Raw genomic sequence first — 20,759 nt, forward strand, 5'->3', positions numbered from 1 at the left:
GTCATCAATTTAGCAGACACAAAACTGAGATGGATAGCCAAGACATTGGATGCCAGAGTCATTATTCAAAAAATCTTGACATGCTAAAACATTGAGCTGAATCTAATAAGCTGAAATTCAAAAGTGGTAAATTAGGTTCATTTGGGCACAAAAATACCATCTTCATAAGTATAGGGGAGGTGTGGTTAGGCAACAGTTCTGAAAAAGGTCTGGGATTTTAGTGAATTGCAAGCTCAAGGTGAGTTAGTAGTATGATGTGGCAGACACAAAAACTATCGCAGTCTTAGACTACATTAAGAGAGAAACAGCTTCCAGGAATAGGGAGGTAGTAGTCCTATTGTTAACCCTTCATTTGGGAACTGACTTGGGGGAAGAAGAATTATGTTTATTCTGTTCATTCCCAGAGTACAGATGTAGGAATAATGGGTAGAAGTTGCGAAGAGGTAGATTTAGGCACAGTCTAAGGAAGAACTTCTAACAGTTAGAATGATCCAAAAGTGAAATGACCTGCTTCACAGGGAGTGAGCTTCCCTTCTCTAGAGCTTGAAAACTTTTCCACTAGGGACTGGGTGTTCCTTGTCAGGTATGTTGTTTAGCAGATTTTTCATTGACTGTGGGCTATGACATCTTTTCTGAGATTTCATTATATTTTGAAACTAGAAGTATATGGTAAGAAAAGAATTCATACTCTTTTAAAATATTTCCCATGAAGGTAAGTCTGTATCTAAGAATTGTGAAGGCCTTGTGCGAGGAACAGATTGACAATCCTCAACATTTGCACATTTAACTTTTGTGACTTCAAGTATTCATGTGAAGTAACCTCATTTTCACTTCTTCATTGGTGACTACACACATTCATGGCTATGTGCAGTAGGAGAAAGAATGAGAAGTATGACACACAAGTTTATGGAGAGTCTGGTATCCTACTAGGTGCTTCACTGATCTTGTTTCCCCTACCATTGTAAAGAACTCCCTATGCTTTTTTTACATTTTTCTATTGTTTGCCTTTAAAACTCAAGTTTTGTGTTGCAGTTATGCTCCCAAAGTATAGTGTAGGTCCTTTGGGCTTTAAGATTACATCGATACCTCACCAGTCTCATCAGCTTCTGATAGCAGTGACTAAAGTCCTAGCAACCATTCCCTTGGTTTTCAAAGGGTGACCAAGGTGGAGAAGTTTACAGCAATTGTTTATAATGCAGTACCCTCACATTGCCATCTGACACAGTGGAAGGCAAGATTCAAGTGAAAAAATATTTTAGTTTTAAGAATTTTATTTGCTGTATTTATGATACTGTAGATTCCATGTGTTATGAAAAGTAAATACTGTCTGAAATCAGTGTTTTTTATTGAGACACCACAAAAGGTCACTGTATTCTTGAGAATTACTAACAAGAATAGTGTTTTGCATTACAGATTTTATTTCATGTATTGCATGATTTTATGAGTTATTTCATGGTTACCGTGTTAAGAAAAGTACATATTATCAGAATTAATGTTTTATTAAAAAAGAGTTGTATGCAGAAAAGTGTATTTTCAGTAATCTCTAATGAAAAATTATAGTTTTTTCTGGACATGGGAACCGAACCTCCTTTCCCCCATAGATTCAATGTATCAACATTCATGCTTTTTGACTTTTTGTATTGTTTTCTAGGAATGTTATTTTTGTGAAAGTTGGACTGACTGTAACCCTTTTTGCCATTGATCTTCTAATGAAATTTATTTGAAATCATCCTGTAGCTCAATTTAGATCAATGTGATTTGCTAATGTAAGGGTAGGTTAACTCAACCTCATCCCATTTAAAATAAATAATAATAAATAAATAATAATAAACAACCTGTCTCATAGACCTTAGACTGTGTGAAAACTCAAAATTATAGTGATATTTCACAAACATTTTTGTCTAATAAGTCAAAGAGAGTTGACTGTGCCCCAGAAGTCATATAAAATGTCAAGCTGGTTAGAACCAGATTAACTTGAGAGACTGAAGCAGTCATGGCTTTCTAGCACATTCCTGAGGAACAAAGATAGGACTGAGCAATGACAGAAAAAGGAGATAATGTAGAGCGTTATGGACTCTACAGGAATCTTGGAATAGAAGACTTGAGCTGAGGGAAATACCAAGAGCAGGTTGACTCTTTCTCAACCTTATCTTAAGAGTTGTTTTCCTTCTTGTTGCCATTTTATCCACAAATACTATAATGTAATCTTTTCTTTTGTTGCCTATAATGTTTTCAGTAAACTGAATTTTGCCCCAATCATAAAGAAGCCAGGAGTTAGCTAGAGATGGCTATAAGTGTAAAGTTAGGTAGAGAGACCAACCTCTATCTAACTATTAAGAATTTTTTTAATGGAGGTATTGGAGCAATTGTGATTAAACTTGCAGATTTTCACCTAAAACAAACTCATTCTTAATCACACAAGGGATGCAGGCTATTAACATAAATAAAATAGTTTTGATTACATGAAATTGAAAAGCTTCTGCACAAACAAAATCAATGTGCCTAGGATAAGAAGGGAAGTGATCAAATGGGGAAAAAATATCATATTTTCCTGATAAGAATTTGACATCCAAGATACAGAAGCAATTTAACTTATGCACATACATACATACATATATATGTGAAAGACCAAAAATTATTCTCCAATAGGTAAATGGTGAAAGAAAATGAACAGTCTTCTGAAGAACAATGACAAACTATGAACAACCATATAAAAGAATGTTCCGTAACACTGATAATAAGTGTAATGCACAGCAGAAGAACTCTTAAGATTCTTATCTCACTCTTGAATATTGGCACAGATTACAAAAGCCAGGAATTGTCACTGTTGGAGTGGAAGTGGAAAAATAGGCACATGCTACTGGTGGAGCTATGAGTCAGTGCAACCATTTTGGAAAACAACTTGGAGTTATGCAAATAAAGGGACTAAAATATTTATACCTTTTGACCCAAACTGGCTGTGTGACTATGGGTAAATTTGCTTAACCTTTCAGTGTTCCAAGGAATTCTCCATATCTATAAATAAAAATTTTGTTTGGTGAAAGGAGTTTTGACAATAGGAATTATCTACATGAATGAAAACATAGGTTCAGATCCTTCTTCACAAAAGCAGAAACCAAACCAAACCTATAGAACTCAAAACTGGTAGATCATTTTCTGATTCTACTAGACTTTATACCCCAAGGAGACTACTGATAGGAAGGAATTTCTCTACATACCAACATTTATAGTATATGATAGCAAAAAAAAAAGTAGAAACTAAGTAGGTGACCATTGATTGAGGGATAGCTAAATAAATTGTGGATCATGAATGTCATAGAATATTACTGTGTGTAAGAAGTAATAAATGTGATGAATACAGAGAACCATGGAAATATCTATATGAACCAATGCAAAATGAAGTAAGCAGAAAGAAGAAAACAGTAGAGGTATACAGTGACTACAGCAATGCAAAAACCTGAAAGTGAATGTTGCAGAATTGCAAAGAACAAACATGGCTCTTTCTAAAAAAGACACTCCTATCACTAATCAATCAAAGGTCCACAAGTGTTGTGCATTGGTCATGTTGTCAGACTTTTATAATGTATTGATTAATCCTAATTTTTTTCCATTTCTTCTTTTGTTTTTTAAAAATACTATTTGTTATATGGATTGGCTCTTTGAGTGGCGAAGGGGAAAGAATACTGGGAGAAATTTTGGCAGTGTAAAAAGAAGATGTAAATAAAAAGTTATTAAAAATAAACTCAAATCACTAATGCCAAAGAAGAAGGAACCATTTAGATCACAGGATACATTATATACCCCCAGGTTTACATGAGCTAATTAATGTGTTAATACCAATGATCCTCATTTATGTTTGGTTCGGGATTGAAGCTGGATCACAAAGAATCTAGGAGTCTAGGAGTTAGCCCACCGAATAATAGTTAATACAAAGCAATGGAGAAAAAATAATTAAAACATTTAATCATTTGTTTTTCTGTACTTAATAATAAAATATGAAAAGTAGTTAGCAAATTGATGTTTTTTGGTTTCTTGAGTAAAGTTAGGAAATGATTTCCCGGGTTTGAAGTTTTTTCTTTTTTTTTTTTGGGTGTGGAACCTGTGAGTTCTTTGATGTGGAGAATTCCTGTTGTTGAAACTCCCTTCACTGCTGAAGTTTAGTACCTGGTATACTTTATAGATGTAGAGAATTTCTTGGAGCATTGAAAGGTTAAATAAATTTATCCATAGTTCCATAGCCATTCTGGGTCAAGGACAGATCTTGAATTCAGGTCTTCCCTACTTCTAGGCAATTCCTCTATACAATAGTCCATGCTGCTTTTTCCCCATTTGTAGTAGCAAATATACATTACATTTTATACATTTTTGTAGTAAGACCTACATTTTAAAAATGACTGCATGACATACCACCCTGGAGCAGAATAACAAAGAAGTTATTGAACTGATAATGATATAATCCTTTGATTTCATTATATGAATCACCCATTAAGCAAATGAGCCTTAGACTGATAGCATGATACACTTTATCTTATGAAACATTTGTTTGAGAAGACAACATTTTTGGAATGTTGTATGATTTTGTTCCATTGGAAATAACATTCATACACTTATTTAAGATTGCGAAACTTTTCTCCATAATAGCATTGTGAAATAAGTATTATTCTCATTTTACAGATGAAGAAACTTGGGTTATAGAACTTACAACTTGCCCAGGATCACCAGGAGGGACTGTCACTGTGATTTGGCCCTAGGTCCCCTGCAATTCAGGGCTTTTTTTTTTCCTTTTTTTTGGGCTATGCCATACTGAATACTTCTTGGTCATTTTATGGTTTGCTTCTGAGCATGACGTAGACCTGGCAAATTTATTTTATCCATTATTTTGTTTTATGGTGTTATTTATTTTGTCTTTGTAACAAACAGTAGAAATTACTTCTTGATACTTAGGTATTTGAAATAGAAAATATTTTATGTGCATCCAGCAGGTGGAGCTAGATGTTAATATATGCTATGGAAAGCTGACAAAGAACATTTGATTTTGTTTCTCTTTTAGGTTACACAGGATGAGATTGTGTAGAGTATATCCCCTGAAGAAATGATTTCTAAAGCCATTTAGGGAGATTATAAATGGCCATTTAAATTCATGTGTAATTTTTTAAAAAAGATTGACTCTTTAAAGTTTTAAAAAATGAATGGCCTTTGTTTTTGATACCATAGTCATTTCTGAATAAATCCTACCTGCTTTCTCTTCCAGTGACATTTTCTGTATTCAACTTCTTTCAGAAGGACCACTATATTTGTTGGTTTAATGATGTGGTGGACTGGAAGGAATGCTGGGCTCTGGAGTTTGAAGGCCCCAGTCCTAGTCTCAGTGCTTATGTATTCTGCTTACTTCCCATCCTGAACTTTGGCAAGTCCTTTAAGCATGCTGAGTCTGTGAAATGAGAGGCAGGTGGATTTAACGATGGTTTAGACCTCTTCCAGCTCCATGATTTTGACTGCCGTGAGTTCTCTGTTCTGCCAGTGTGTTTTGGGGCATGTGCATTTTCTTCCATTGGACCTCTTATTTCACTGGTAGAAGTACCTCCCAGGTGAGGAAACTCCTACCAATTTAAATTGGCACCTTCCTTACAAATTATAGTTTTAGAAAGTTACCTGGAACTAAGGCAGTTAAGTGACTTGCTGAGTTAGACAGCAATTATCTGTCAGATGTGTGACTTGAACCCAGGATTTCCTGGCTTCCATGCTCACTTTTTTCTCTCTGTGCCATGTTTCATCTTCTCTTTAGGAGATTTTTAAAGTAGAGGATCTGATGATTGTGACTAATTTTGAATTGTATTTGGTCTCATTTTCTAATCCAATTTCCACATGGTTAGGACAAGTATAATACCCGTAAGAGTTTTTATGTTAATGCATTCTTTATCAAAAGTATAAAATATTAATAACCTATTTCTGTAAGCAGTGTTTTAAGTTGTTTAAACACATTAAATGCTTACAATTTAATTTTGAAAAGTTACAAAGACCCATTTACAAATGAAGAAATGTTTAAATGTCAGACATACAAATAGCAACTTTACCTTTCCTGAATACAGAGTGAATAAGTTAGCATTTAAACGTCTGCCACAAGCACAGCGTAAAGTATTCATGTTTACATATCCTTTTTAGTAAATCCACAACTAGTAATTTGTATTTAATTATCAATACTTTGAAAAATATTAATTTCAATTCAATACTTATAAGAGTACTGCTCCAGATGATTTTTATATAAATCATACTTGACATTAAGGTGCATTCAGACTTCGAGTCATTTATTAAGTGAATACTTCCCACAACTAGCACTTTAGTGGAATCTGTTTATCTCAAAACTTAGTCTCTTATTCATGTATAACCTTTGTTTTAGCCTGTTGGTAATTATTTTTGTTGAAAATTAGTACCTTGATTTACCAAATATATTTTTAATGTTTCACTTATAAACTTTCCACATAGAGCCAGTTTTTCTTTTTTTAGATTTGTTTTCTTTATACAGAATTTGCTTTTATATCATTGATATATGCACCTGAAGGGCAGAATATGATCAGAGAATTTACATTTAAGAATATCCAGCTTTAGAAATATATATATATATATATATATATATATATATATATATATATATATATATATATATATATATATATATATATACATATATTCCTAGGGAATTAAGAGATTGTTTTGTAGTTGTGAGTGGTAGGTTATTTTTATTTGTTTGTTTTCTTTATAACAAGTAGCTCTTTGGGGAAAGATTTAAGGAAATTTCAGCAGTGAACCAAAACCTTTTTTTTGAGGGGGATTTGAAAACTTTTGTGTTCTTGACCATCTTAATTTTATTGGCATAATGAGTCTGTGTTATTATTTTGGATCAACTATTTTCAGTTAGGTGGGGGAGGAGAAGGTACTTTCTATAGTAATGTAGCTTATTTAGTGAGTTTAAAAGATAGAAACAAATAGAACATTGGAAGATATTTTAGAATTGAGATTGAATTGAGTTCCTCACTTTATCATAATTCAAATATGGCTACAGAAATGTTCCTCTGTCCAGAAAAAAAAATTTAACAAGAGTGTACCAAGAAAGTAAATATAGAAACATCGATTGAAGAAGGGAATATTTTGTTTTATATTTCTGAAATAGTTTAGTACTGTAACAGTTTCAGTTAAGCCAATATATAATTTCTTAATCAATAAGCATTTATCAAATACCTAGATTGTGTCAGGCACTGACCTAGGTGCTAATGATAAAAAAAAATACAAAAATGAAGCAATCTCTGCCCTCAAGAAGCTCATATTCTACTATTGGAGAAGGCAACAGTTACATATATGACTTTCAAAAAGATATACAAAATTCAAGGTTATTTTTGAAGGGAAAACACTTTAGCAACTGGAGGAATCAGGAAAGGTCTCATTTAGAAGGTGGTGCTAGAGCTGAGCTTTGAAGCAAAGTAGGAATTCTAAAAGTTACAGTTAGGAAAGGATCTGCTTTTGGCTTTGGAGGCAGCCAGTGAGAAGGCAGAGAATGGAGAGAGAACATTGTGTGGGAGGATCAGCAAGAAGTTGTGTTTGGCTGGACCGTGAAGTGTAGGGAAATCAATAATGTGCAATAAGGAATAATGTGGGAGTCAGGTTTGGCGAACTGAAGAAGAGAGCTTATATTTGACCTTAGAGGTAATAGGACATGATTGGAGTTTTTTGACTAGTGGAGTGACATAGAACTGTGCCTTAGGAATATCACTTTGGCAGCTTGTATGGAGGATTTTGTTAAATTTATGTTTCTTTTCCCTGTTATGAACAGGAATTATGTTGGGAAGTGAAGTGGAAAGAATATAAACAGATAACAGGAGCAGGCCAGTTTTAAAGCTGTAAGAGATTCCTAGTTTTTAAATTCCCATTTCCCTCCTCCTCCCAGTAATATAGTAAGGAGTATAGTAACTGACTTCTTCCACTCCAGGACTGCATAAAAAGTCAGTCATCAGCATTTGGACAATAGAAAAAGGGGCCACCATCAAAAGCTAGTGCCAGCACAGGCAAACAAGCCTCATAGTGGGACCAGATAAGAGCTATGCACAAGAGTAGTTGGCAGGACTCTGTCCTGAAAGATTCTACAGAAAGCCCAAGGATGGTCAAATGAAAATGGAGAATGAAAAAAAGAAAGGAAGTGAAGGATGGATAATAACAACACCCCTTACCTTTAAGGTTGTAGACTGTAGACCAGGTACAGGAATTATGTCTTGAGGCCACATCTGTGAAGTTTGGACTCAGTCAAAGGACCACACTTGAGGACCTAGAGGACCACATGTAGTCTCAAGGCTGAGGGTTCCCCACCCCTGGAAGACTATTTAGACCAGCTCCAATATTTTGCAGATGAGGAAATTGAGACCAAAGGAAGTTAAGTGACTTCCCCGAGGTCATATCAGTAGTAAATGTTAGAGGAGAGATTTGACTCCAAAATCAACTCTTTGACTGCAGAACCAATGTTCTTTTTCATTTACCTAGTTCTTTATCTGGAAAGGATCTCTTTCCTATACTTTACTGTATGGCCACTTTCCTTCCTCAGCTTTGCACAATTTAAGAATCTATTTAATAATTCAAATAGATTTGTCTAATTTGGCCATAGTTTCAGCATATTGGTAATTTAATCTTATAATATTAGATCAAGGTGTTTTAAATTTGCCGTTACCTTAATGATTCTCCTCCAACAAGGTTTCTCCCATACTCAGATGTTCATATGGATTTCATAACCATGAGCGCAGTGATGCAGATTGCAGCTCATTCACACCTGCTCGTTCTATATGGATGTTTGCAAATATGTAAAATCCTGTTTTCTATAAATGAATGAGGTTAAAGAGAGAGCTATAATCTGCTTTCCACTAAGTTGAAGGAGTATATAAAAACCCATTTCCTGGCATGCCAAAATTTCATAGTTTGTTGGCCATCTACACTTCACTTATCTATCTCACATATTTCATCAACCTCAGCTAACTTAAACAGAATTGAGAACGAAAAAAGGCCCCTGGGCTGTCAAAGTAAAAGTCACCTGAAGTCTGTAAGCCAAAGTTTAGGAACTTTACTTGTAAGAGGGGCCCCTGCTTAGAGATCATTTTGTACAAAATTCTGATCGTACAAAATCTGAATGATCTTAATTATCAGGTTGTCTAGATCATGCTGTGTATTGGAAACAGCAGGGTGTTAAGGTGGGAAGTAGGGAAGGGAATAACCATTTATCAAACTACTATGTTTTAGACAAGAGTGAAGAACTTTACAAATGTTATCTTGATTTTCACAGAAATTCTGTGAGGAAAAGGAATATGTTGTTAAAGGTAGATACAGTAATAGTTTTATTGTGAGGAAAGGGACAGAGAAGAAATAAAAAACGGGATGCAACTCAAAAAGTTATTTAGTAAGGGCTATTTAGTGTAGGAGGGGTGTATGGGGTGTTCAGGGACGACTAATACCTCTGGTATGAGGTCTATCGAATTGTTTCCAGGGCTGCTCATCTAGTTTAGTTATCCACCTGCCAACCAACTCTAACCTGTGGCTCTACCCCATCCTGGTAAAGCTGCCTTGGCAGATGAAGTAAACCAGGTTGAGGGTAACTGGTGGACCGCAAACTTGTTGATGAATTAGGCAGGGTGTCTACTTAAAGCATGTGAAGACTTTTCTCAGAGTAATGGGTGAATGAGAATAGTAGCTGTGTGGGCTGAAGCAGGGACTGTGGAGTGCTTAGAACTTGGACAGACATCAAAGATGTCAAGGTGATCCACTGTATCTGCAGTCATCACCAGTCTTCCTGACTTTTGTCTTGCCACTGGACTGCAACTCTGCCTCACTTATATCTAATTCATGCACAAATCAAGGCATTACCTGTAATGTTATTGGTCCTCTTTGAAATGAAAAATCAACAATAGACTCAATTTAGTATAGGAATAAACAGCCCTAAGCAATTTCATGGGCGCTGAGGATAGCATAGAATAATAATGGCTGTATGTCCAAACCTGTATTATTACCATTTATAAAAAGGTTAAATTATATTCAGTATATTTAAGAAGGCAAAGACATAATGCATTTTTAAAAGTAAATTTTAGGGATGCCTTTTGTTTATCATTATCATAGTTTCCTCAGTACCCTTTCCTTGCCCCTCCCAGAGAGCCATCCCATGAAACAAATAGCATATTTTGAAGACAAAAAAAGCAAAAGAGGACAAACTTCAGTAGCACTGATCAATAATATTGACAAAGTCTGAAAACATATGCAGTGTGTAACACCTGTGGACCTCCTGCCCCACAAAGGAGCAGGTTGGGAGTGTTCTCTTAAATCTCTTTCATTTCGTGTTATGATCTTTATAATTTTGCTATGCTTTTGATTTTTTGATGATCTTTCCATTTATACTGTTGCATATTGTTTTCTTGATGCTGCTTACTTTGCTTTGCATCAGTTAATATAGATTTTCCATGTCTATTTATTGCATTAATTATTTCTTATATTAATATTCCGTCACATTCGTGTGCTACAATTTGTTTAGCCATTCTCCCTTCAGGAAGCTTCTACTTCTACCAGTTGTATGTATGAGAACTTTCTTCTTATCAGTGGCCCCTTGGGGTGTAATAACAGACATTTTAGTCATTTTATTTGCATAATTCCTAATTGCTTTCCAAACCGTTGTACCATTTTACAGCTCCAGCAGTACACAAGTGTATCTATCATCCCATCATCCTTCTGACAGTGACTACTGCCATTTTTGTCATTTTGGCCAGTTTGCAGAGATGTGAGGTGAAACTTAGGGGTTACTTTGATTTGTGTTTGTGTAGTGATTTGGGGCATTATTTCATAGCAAACCTTATCAAAGACATTTGAGATGTTTGACTGCTTCCGTTTTTATCCTGGGTGGATATGTATACATAGTTTTGAAAAATTTCCATTGAAATGATCAAAACAAAAGGTTTAACTGTTTCAAGATTATTTCAATGATCTGTGCAGCTATGCATTGTTGCGGAAGGAGCACTGAACTTGGAATTGAGACCTGAATTCAGTGATACTATCTCAGCCATTTACTTGCATTGTAATCTTGGACAAGTCTCTTAAATTCTATCAGCTTTAGCTTCTTCATCTGTAAAAACAAGGAACATAATACATTACCCTATTTTTTAGGTTTGTTAGTACTATTAAAATATGAATATTCTTATCTAGAAACTTAATTTAAGTGAAATAGTTTATTCCCTGAAAATAATAGATAAATGATATCTATGCTTACCTGATGATAAAATCTATTTAGATTTTTCTAGAAATACAGTAATTAGATTGATTCTATTAGTCATACCATCTTGTTAAATAAAGTGAATTTTTAGGGAACCTGTACTAATTGTTAATCTCATTTTATTTTGTAGTTTTCCATTTTGGTAAGCATTTGTTTAAAATTGTTGCAGAATGATTTGCCCTAATAAGCCAAATACTTTGATTAACTGGAAGTTTTACATATAGCATATTTTGGTCACCAAATTTTAAAGAATTATGCTACATAAATGTAATTAATACATTTAATTAATAATTAAGTGTATAAAGTACACTTAATATTAAAACTGTGCTTTGTTACTTGGATGGATCTAAAAGTTTATTGAGATAGGTGCTCCTTCCAGTGATTCAAAATGTAGCCTATCCATATACCACTGAAATATTAAGAGGTTTGTCATTGATCACTTTCTCAAGTATACATTTTAAATTTCTTTTTTAAAAAGGTTTTGTACTGCAGATGAATAGAATTTTGATCTTTTTTACTATCATAAATTTCTTTTGCTTAGTGAAAATTAAGAGGCGTAGTTTTTGTAATATTAAAGAATAGATTCCTTAAACCAGATTGGTATCCCTTTAATGTAATCAGTTTTGATATTTCTTAAATGCTTTGTATGCAGTGTGGTGTTTTTGTGATACTTGATTTTGGTATTTATTGTCGTCATGCTGTTGTAGGCAGTACCTTTGTATGACCTAAAACTACTGTGTGCTTTGAAATTGAATGGATTTTGTTGGTAATATTGGTAAATGTATTTCAGATATTAATTTTAGCCAATGTCATTGTCATATGGACATGAATTATCTCAGAATTGTATCTTTTTGGATGGATACCCTTTTATCTTTTGAGATTGACTGTTGAGAGAATTTAAATGTACAGTTGTCATTTTTTTTGGGTTGTTTTGTTTTCAGTAGCTTGTATCTTTGGATGTCTGCTGACATTTGTTGTGTGGTGAATCTCCTTTCACCTTTAGGGTATGATGGATGATCAATGTCTATGTGCTCACTCCCCTCAGTGGACGAAATGATATAATACACTTATGGAATTATGTTGCTGCAAAGATACTTTGTTACTAACTTGGGCAATTGAAGCTATTATTTATTCTTTTTAATATTTTTGTAATAAACCTTTAAAGTAATTTTTTCCCTCTTTTCCCTCCATTCTTTTTTAGGTTTGTGGAATCTTGCTTCTCTTTTTTCCAACCTTTGTTTGTTTGTGTTGATGCCTTTTGCCTTTTTCTTTCTGGAATCAGAGGGTTTTGCTGGGCTGAAGAAGGTAAATATTACTTATGTTTCTAGAATATCTTAGTTAAGCAAATAAATGTCGTTATATTAGAAAATTTTTTTAAACAACTTCAGTTTCTTCTATGTTCATAGAAAAAATGTATCTTTTAGGCTTTGCTAGTAATAATGTTTTAATGTATCTGAAAATTTGTCATTTCTTTTGTTCATGTGAAATAAAAAGATGTTAGTTTTTTCTGATTCTTAGCTCAGTATTTTTATAATTATTTAAAAATGTCTATTATAAATTAACTTTTTGTTTTGAAGATTACATATTTGTCCAAAGTAAATTAAAATATATATATATATATTAACACATCTCAAAGAGTTGTTTTGAGAGTTGACCTGTACAATCAAATAGTGATAAAATGTTAAAATTCTTATTAAATTGGAGATTTTTACTGATGTTTGAGGTAAAGTGGGAGAATTAGATGTGAGTGGGAAAACTGATCCCCCCAAATCTTCTCTTAAAAATTTTAAATTAAGAATTCAAAGATATTCAGGAATTGAATTTTCTTCTTATGCCAAAGCTTAAAAGGAAAATAGCTTATGTTTACAACCTACAAAATCATGAAATGTTATTGAGTATATCAAAGATGTAGATAGTTGTAAGCTTGTGATTTTACTTTAGATGAATAAGTTTAGGAGTAAATTGACACAGTGATTCTTTGGATGAATGATTAAGTATAGAAGCAAATTGACACAATGATTTCTGTCATATTTAACAATAAAAATGGCCTGGATTAAAACCCTAACTTTCTCACATAATGATACCTTTGTGATCTTAGACAAGTCACTTCATTTGTCTCTGACCTCTAACATACTGTGACTCAATGAGATACAGATATCATTGTTGTCTTTGCCTTAAGAATCTAACTAACTCTTCCCTATACTGTCATCATGGGCTTCATGGTCACCCTGTCTTCAGTTTCGATTTTTTTGGTGGTGGTTTTATTTAGTTCACTGTTTATAAACTTTAATTTAATTTTATCACTGAAAATTTTAGGTTAGTTTATGTGATAAATTAGTTCAGGTAATTTTGGAGTTTTCCTATCATTATTCCTAGTCACATAACTAGATTGAGTTATCACTTTTTCAGTTAACAACTATTTCCCTTTTGAGTTATTTGTTTTGTTTAACTTGTTTTGGCAATCACTGTAATCACTATAGAATTTGAAATTTAGAATTTCTTCAGTGATACTGTCTGGAGAGGTAGAATAAATTGATAAAAGTAGTTTTTTTTTTTGCTTTTTATATATGACTTTTTTTGAGGTGAAGTTACCTATATTATCTCTTGATATAGACCTTCCTGTTTATGACCCTCACTTGGCCACTACACCCTAACTGTACTTCAAGGATTTGTGCATTTTGGGTATTTTGGGGTATTTTTCTCCACTGGTCCAGTTTGCAAGGCCTCGGAGATTGAGTGGATGATATTTGAGGCTTGATTTCATGAAAGAATTCATGATGCTCTGTGGCTGTCCTGCTGAACCTCTCTCACCTTGTTGGATGCCTGTCTGGTTTTTAAGCTCTGGCTTAAAAGTGAAGCTTGCAGTGAAGTGGCAAATTTTTGAAGACATTGAGACTGTCTCTACGCAGCGTGCTATGGCATGGGGTTTGAAGGCTTTACTGTAGGAGCAAAGGAACTGGAAGTACTTAAGTTTTAGGTTGCGATAAGAAGGAAATGGGTCATAAGGTGACATGAATAAAAGGAACTGAACCTAAAAAATATTAGTTTCTCATGAGTCAGAAGATATAAATAGTTTTGAAAGATTAGAAATTTTGTATTTCTTTGTTGGAAAATTACTAACCTGAGATGATTAATACATATTTGTATGTATATCATGAAGATATTTTTGGGACTAATATGGAGGTCTAGCATTAAACATTAGTGGATTGAATTTATTTTATTTTTCAACTGAAAAGCATTTATTTTCTTTCCCTTCTCCCACCCCAATTAAAAAAATGACTCACATCCTTATAACAAATATTCATAGTTAAACAAAACAAATTTCCTCCTTCCCATTTCCAAAAGTGTAAGTCTCATCCTGAATCTTGAATCCATTATCTCTCTGTCAGGAGAGGAGTAGCATGTTTTATCTTCAGTTCTCTGGAATCATTTTTGGTCAATGTAGTTCTCAAGTCTTTAAGGTATAACTTCCCAGGGTGTCAGTTTTGATTATTTAGATTCAGTTCTTGTACTCAACCTGATGCTTTACCAGTTTTCTGAACTCTTCTGATAATGCCTTGTAACCACAAAACCTGGAAATGGCTGAAAGTGGTACAGGCTTGAAATACTTCTTTTAGAATTAGAAGTAATGAGAAGCCGGCTATACAGTATGAGTTTATGTAGTTCAGTATTATTCATATCAAGATACATGTATAGCAAATCATGTAATACATATAAACTCCAAGCATTTGAAGAACCACACTCATTGTTGATAACTTCTCGTTACTAACTTCATTAATTGCAAAATGTGGATAATAATAATACCTACCCCACAGTTGTTGAGAGGATCAGATGAAATAAAATATGGAAAGCATTTTGTAAACCTTAAATCACTTATGTAATGCTAGTTGTTATTGTATTAATGATAATGCCAGTATATTTATGTAATAAATTAAGTTTAAAAATTGTTTTCCCCATATTCGGTTGTATTTGATTCTTGCAAGAACAATGTGAGGTGGATAATTTAAAGCATCTCTTGATTTTTCCAGAATAGGAAGCTGGGGCTCAGTGTCAGGGATTTGCCAATGGCAGAGTGGTAAAGCTTAGATTAGAGAAAGGGGCGGAACTTAGATTCAGATGCAGGTGTTTGTAACTTCAAGTCCAGTATGCATCCCAGCACTTTATATTTAGGATACTTGCTTTTCCATTATCACATTTTGTCTTATATTTTTCTTTGTCTCTCCTTTTAGAATATAAGTTCCTCTCACAAGTAAAGATAACTTTTGTGTCCCCAGCCTCGCACATAATAGGAGCTTAAATAAATGCTTGTTGATTGATAAAGGCTATTGAGTCTCAGAGAAGGTTGCACAGTTATGAAGGAGTACAGTCATAGTTGTAGCCAGTACCTTCTACTTCCTATTGCTCTTCCCACTGCACCACAATGTCCCTCCTTGTTATAATGAACTGACATTTTTTGAGGACTTGTCCACCATGATCATGGCACATAGAAAAGACATAGGGAGAGTCTATCTTTGACTCAAGGCTTAATAGAACATATACACCTTGCCCTTTATAGCAATAAGATATAGACTTGCACTGAATAAGGTAGCTTTGTAGTTGGGAAAGTTTCCCAGGCCATGTACAATTTTTTTTTTTTTTGCATCTTGCACTACTTTAAAATTCATCCATTTGTTTGTACCTGCTAAACATTATAAGTTAATTACTAGCGTTATATGCTTAACTTGTATAGGTGAACTTTTGGTGGGTTGTTGTTCTTCATTCTTGAAGAGGACCAAAATGACATCACTAAGTTATTAGAGTCAAGTTACAGTTCATCTGACTGTGGGTGATCAGATCAATATGAGCTCAAAATGCTCTACCACAGGTTGGGCACAAATAGCCTATGTGAATATTTGGGGTGGATTCTCTAAATTTGTGCATCTTGCATTTATTTTGAGCTACTTCAGTTCTGCTTTGCTCATAGAGTATATATGCTGTCTTTGATGCAGCACATTATTATGTGCTATTGATGATGCCATGCTGGGTGGTCCTGTGCCAGTGTATCCATGTCACACATTTGATTCCAAAGTTCTTAAGAGAGACCTTGAGAGTGTCCTTGTATCCTTTCTTCTGACCTCATGTGAGTACTTGTCTTGTGTGAATTCTCTGTAAAATAGTCTTTTTGGCAGGTGTACGTTTGACATTTGAACAGTGTGGCCAGCTCATGGGAATAACACTCTCTGCAGTAGAGTTTGAGTGCTGGGCAGTTTAGTTCAAGAAAAGGCAGTGATATGTTTTGGATCTTGTAACGTTTCAGTACTTTGAAGGGATTATTCTTTCTAGGTGATAGGTCACAGAGAATTTGCTTTTGCAAGTTCAAAATTGTGTTCCACTTGGAGACATTATTGTTTTTGCTTATTTTGCTATAATATAGATTGAATTAAAATCAGAGTCTTAGGAGGTGAATATTTTGTTATCTTTGTTTCATTGAGTTTAATGCTATGATTATTTCTAAGATACTGAGAGCTACTAGCAATATTTGTATTAAAGTTTGCTATATTATTATTTAGTTTTTATATAATTTTATTTTGTGATGAATAATTTTAAGTAAAGTATGAAATGGCTTATCACAGTATAATCCTGTACTACAGAAATTTAAGATTAACATCTTCTGCAAAAAGTTTTGTTTTGTATCTTTTCTCATTACATTAAATATGAATTGAATGTATAGATTAAAAAATTTGTATTTTTTCATTTTTGTAAGACTAGATAGGTTAATTGGAAGTATATAGAAAAGTGAAGGGGAAGTTTCTTCTTTTTATTGTATTACATCCCCACTATTGTAAGGATTGTTGTTCTACTATTATAAGGATTAACAACTACATGAATAATCATCTTAATTAAGTGACATATTTTATAAAAGATCAATTGTCTTTTTATTGTTTTTATAGTGGTTATCTCTTTAATTTTCATTACATTTGATAAATGTATATTTGAAGGGCTACTTTATATTTTGGTGGATGTTTTGACAAATGAATTTAAGGGAAAAAATCATTGCAAGGAAGAAGTATAAAGGAGTGAAAGGAGCTTTCTTTAAAAAATTTTGATGTAATTATTTTAGTGCTGTTTTAATCAATGGTCAGTTTCCATAAATGCATACACATATATCCAGAAAGTAAATAAATGAAGTATAATTAATTACTAATAATGTTAAAAATGATGCTGGTTTGTTGCCCCATCAAATGATTAGGCATGTGAAGTTAGGGGCTAAGCTTGAATTCTATTGTTTCATATAACATGAGCTATTAATGAATTTACTCTCTAATACTAATTTTCTTCATATTTTAAAGCTTATGGTAGTGAATTTAGACTCAGACATTTGAAAGATAATATATTTTTAGTTTGCAGATTGGTACATATAGTAAAAGAACTAACCACAAGTCTGTGTGGACATATACACGTAATGCTATATGTATCTATGTAATAGATTCTATGGGCAATAGAATAAAATACCTGCATGCCTATAACAACTTGCCCATAGTGTAACATGAACAAATAGAATGCTATTTAAGCTTATTGAGTTCTTGAGTTATTTTTCTTGAAAGGGCTATTTCAAAATTATTTTGTTTGTTTAGTAAAAGAGAAGCATGAGACTATAATAAAACTGTGAAATATTGAATAGTTGAAAGAATTATAATCTTAGCATATATGATTCAAATGGTTCAGTATATAGTTTCTCAAATGAGTATAGATTAAGACCTAGGAAGTATTTAAATGAAGGCATAGTGTATTTTAAAATATTTTCATTACTCAGTTTTAAAATGATTCAGTGACAATTGAAAGAATCACTAGCATTTTATATTTAAACCAGTATAGATGAAGTATATGAACAAAAGCTGTACCGTGTCTTGAATCTTTCTCATAACATACTTAATTACTTCCAGGGCATTCATCTTTCAAGATGAGAGGTTATAGGGATTTAATTTGTATGAGTTTTAAATTGTATTTTACCTGGAAACATTATTCTTTTTTTACCTATAGATTGAGTTAAAATCAGAATTCAGATGAATGACTACTCCTAATACATCTCATTCCCATTTGGTTATCATTGCTTGCTTCTTTTAAGTTCAATGCTGTGATTAGCTATTGGCATGTTAACCATTTAAAAGTATTAGTATAGGTGGCTAGCATATCAAATAGAAACTCCTCCCCAATCTTCTTAATCCCAAAATGTACTGGATAGATTTTGAAATGTTCAGTTTCCATAATGCCATTGAAAGGAGATGGTTAGTTATGTTATTAGGAAACTAAATTGGTGGGTTAGGTAGAATCATTTGGCTAATGCCAAACCTATAATAGGGCTAAGTCAGATTACCTTTTTTTTTTTTTTACCCCTTTTGACCACCCTCCTAGTACTATTTTACTGTTCTTGAGTTTCTGGTGTATTCTCTAAATGGCATATGGCCCCACCATACTCCTATTGATTCCCCTGGGCAACCGTTTTAAAAACAGCTCCTTGCATATTGCGCTGATGCGGAAATTGGCTACTCACCCTGGGCGGATGCAGTGCTTGAATTGAAAATCAAACTAAGCACAATTCTCTGCTTAGTTTTTAATTAAACGACTATGTTAATTCAAACAGGACATATTAGGCCTGGGGGGTTAACTATGTCTTTTTTAAAAGGCTAAATTAAATGGCCTTTCTTCTCTTTTCTTACTACTGTGTATGTTTCCATTTTATTGCTACCATCTCTTTCACGTTACCTTATAATCCTAAGAATCAAGAAAATATGAAGAGTATTGATAAAAAACATAGAGGTTTTTAGTAAATAAGCAGAATTCAGTTTAGGATTGAGAAACTTAGAGATGAATGTACTTCATGTATTATATATATATGTATATATATATACATATATATATGTATATATATATATATACATATATATATCATATTAAATTCTGTATCTGAGCTCAAATTTACATCTTGTTCCTTTCTTAATTTATTAACTTTGGGGAAATCGTTCTATTTCCCTATTTTGTGTTTTTTGTTTTTGTTGGCTTTGGTTCTGGTACTTTTCCTTTACTCTTTGCTATTGATTATAATCCCACAAATTCCATGAACTCAAAGGTTAGACAAGTATTTGTCAACAGAGCGGCAGTCCAGAGACCAGCTGTTTAGTTCTCCCTTCCTTTGATTCTACCTGTATTCATATTGCAGTGTGTTTTCTTGATCATAATGAGCCCTGAAATGGAAGGTATGAACAAAGACTTGTGTTTTTTTATAATGGAAAGTGGAAATGTGATTATTGCATATTGTGTTTGTTTTAAAGTATTATTTTAGCCCTTTATTTTGCATTTGAAATATCTAGAAGAAATGAATGTTAGCTTTTTTTAACCACTTGATGGCAACAGAAGTCTAAGAATAGATTGAGAAATCAGAATATTTTCCAGGGGTATTTACATAGTACCTTTACCTTTATGCTTATCTTTGTATTTGAAGTAACAGCATAAAATTTAACATAAACGACAGCAACATCCTGACCAATTATCCAAATTATCCAGACATCCCAAAATGTTCAGAGCACAACACAGAGTCTTTAGGATTAAGAGGTTAACTCCAATAACTTCAAAAGAAGTGCTTGATAATAAAAGCAAATAGTACAAAAATTTGAGGTAACTTCCTTGCTTAATTAATTAGGTGAACCAGGTGGAAGCGAAGAGGCCTGTGCTGGTGCTTAGAATGTCTATAAAGCTGAGCAACATGACAGCACAATAGAGGAGGAACAAAGATTGTTTTAATATGTTTCTATCCTGTGTCACAGTTTGAAATTGTCCTGGTTTATGTCCCTTTTGGCAAACTTACATAAAAGTGACCCTGTACTGTATTTTATGACCAGATGACTTTTTTTTTTCCAGTGGCTAATTTGTATCAGGCCTCCATCTTAAAGAGACACAGAAATGAGTAGGAAGTCCAAGCCTGTTTGTCTCATTGAGCTTTCATTGCATTCTTTCATTATTTTTGCTCGTTTTTGCCACTGATCATCCATAAATTGTTGGAAATGAGTGATTAAGGAAGTGCTGCTTAGTGTTAGTTGCACATGCACATACTTGGTATGGTTTTGGTGGGTGAGAGGAAATCACATACAAAAAGGAAAACTCCTGCTGAGAACCTTTCAAGGAAATTTATCTTACATAATGTTTTGATCATGGTGTTTATTACAGAAAATAGAGTAATATTTCACCAGCTATTGTTATGTGTTAATTCAGTCTTCTCTTCACCTTCAAGAGAGACCTTACTCAGGAATTTGCTATTAGAGAATGTAAAAAACAAAAACAAAACCAAACCCCAAAATCACAAACCAATTTCTGCCCACTACCCCCAGACTAGAAAGGATGAGAATCTGAATTTGCTGAGGTTTCTGTTGGCATTCCCATTCTACTGTAATAAAAAACTGTTTGTAAATAGATCTTTTTAAAGAGCTGAAACTTAGAATAT

General features: G+C 33.4%; 1 protein-coding gene across 4 annotated transcripts in view; it reads left to right on the top strand.

The window, feature by feature from the left end:
* LMBR1 (limb development membrane protein 1) overlaps nt 1-20,759 on the top strand; it is a 180,234-nt gene that overhangs the window by 65,590 nt on the left and 93,885 nt on the right. For 3 of the 4 annotated variants that reach the window (XM_072652099.1, XM_072652098.1, XM_072652100.1), the window contains one exon: nt 12,486-12,589. The exons of the other annotated variant lie outside the window; for it this stretch is intronic. In XM_072652099.1, the coding sequence (XP_072508200.1) occupies nt 12,486-12,589 (104 nt within the window). The remainder of the gene's footprint in view (nt 1-12,485; nt 12,590-20,759) is intronic. 4 annotated transcript variants of the gene reach the window in all.

Source organism: Notamacropus eugenii, chromosome 3 (genome assembly GCF_028372415.1).
Source record: "Notamacropus eugenii isolate mMacEug1 chromosome 3, mMacEug1.pri_v2, whole genome shotgun sequence".
Taxonomy (NCBI): Eukaryota; Metazoa; Chordata; class Mammalia; order Diprotodontia; family Macropodidae; genus Notamacropus; species Notamacropus eugenii.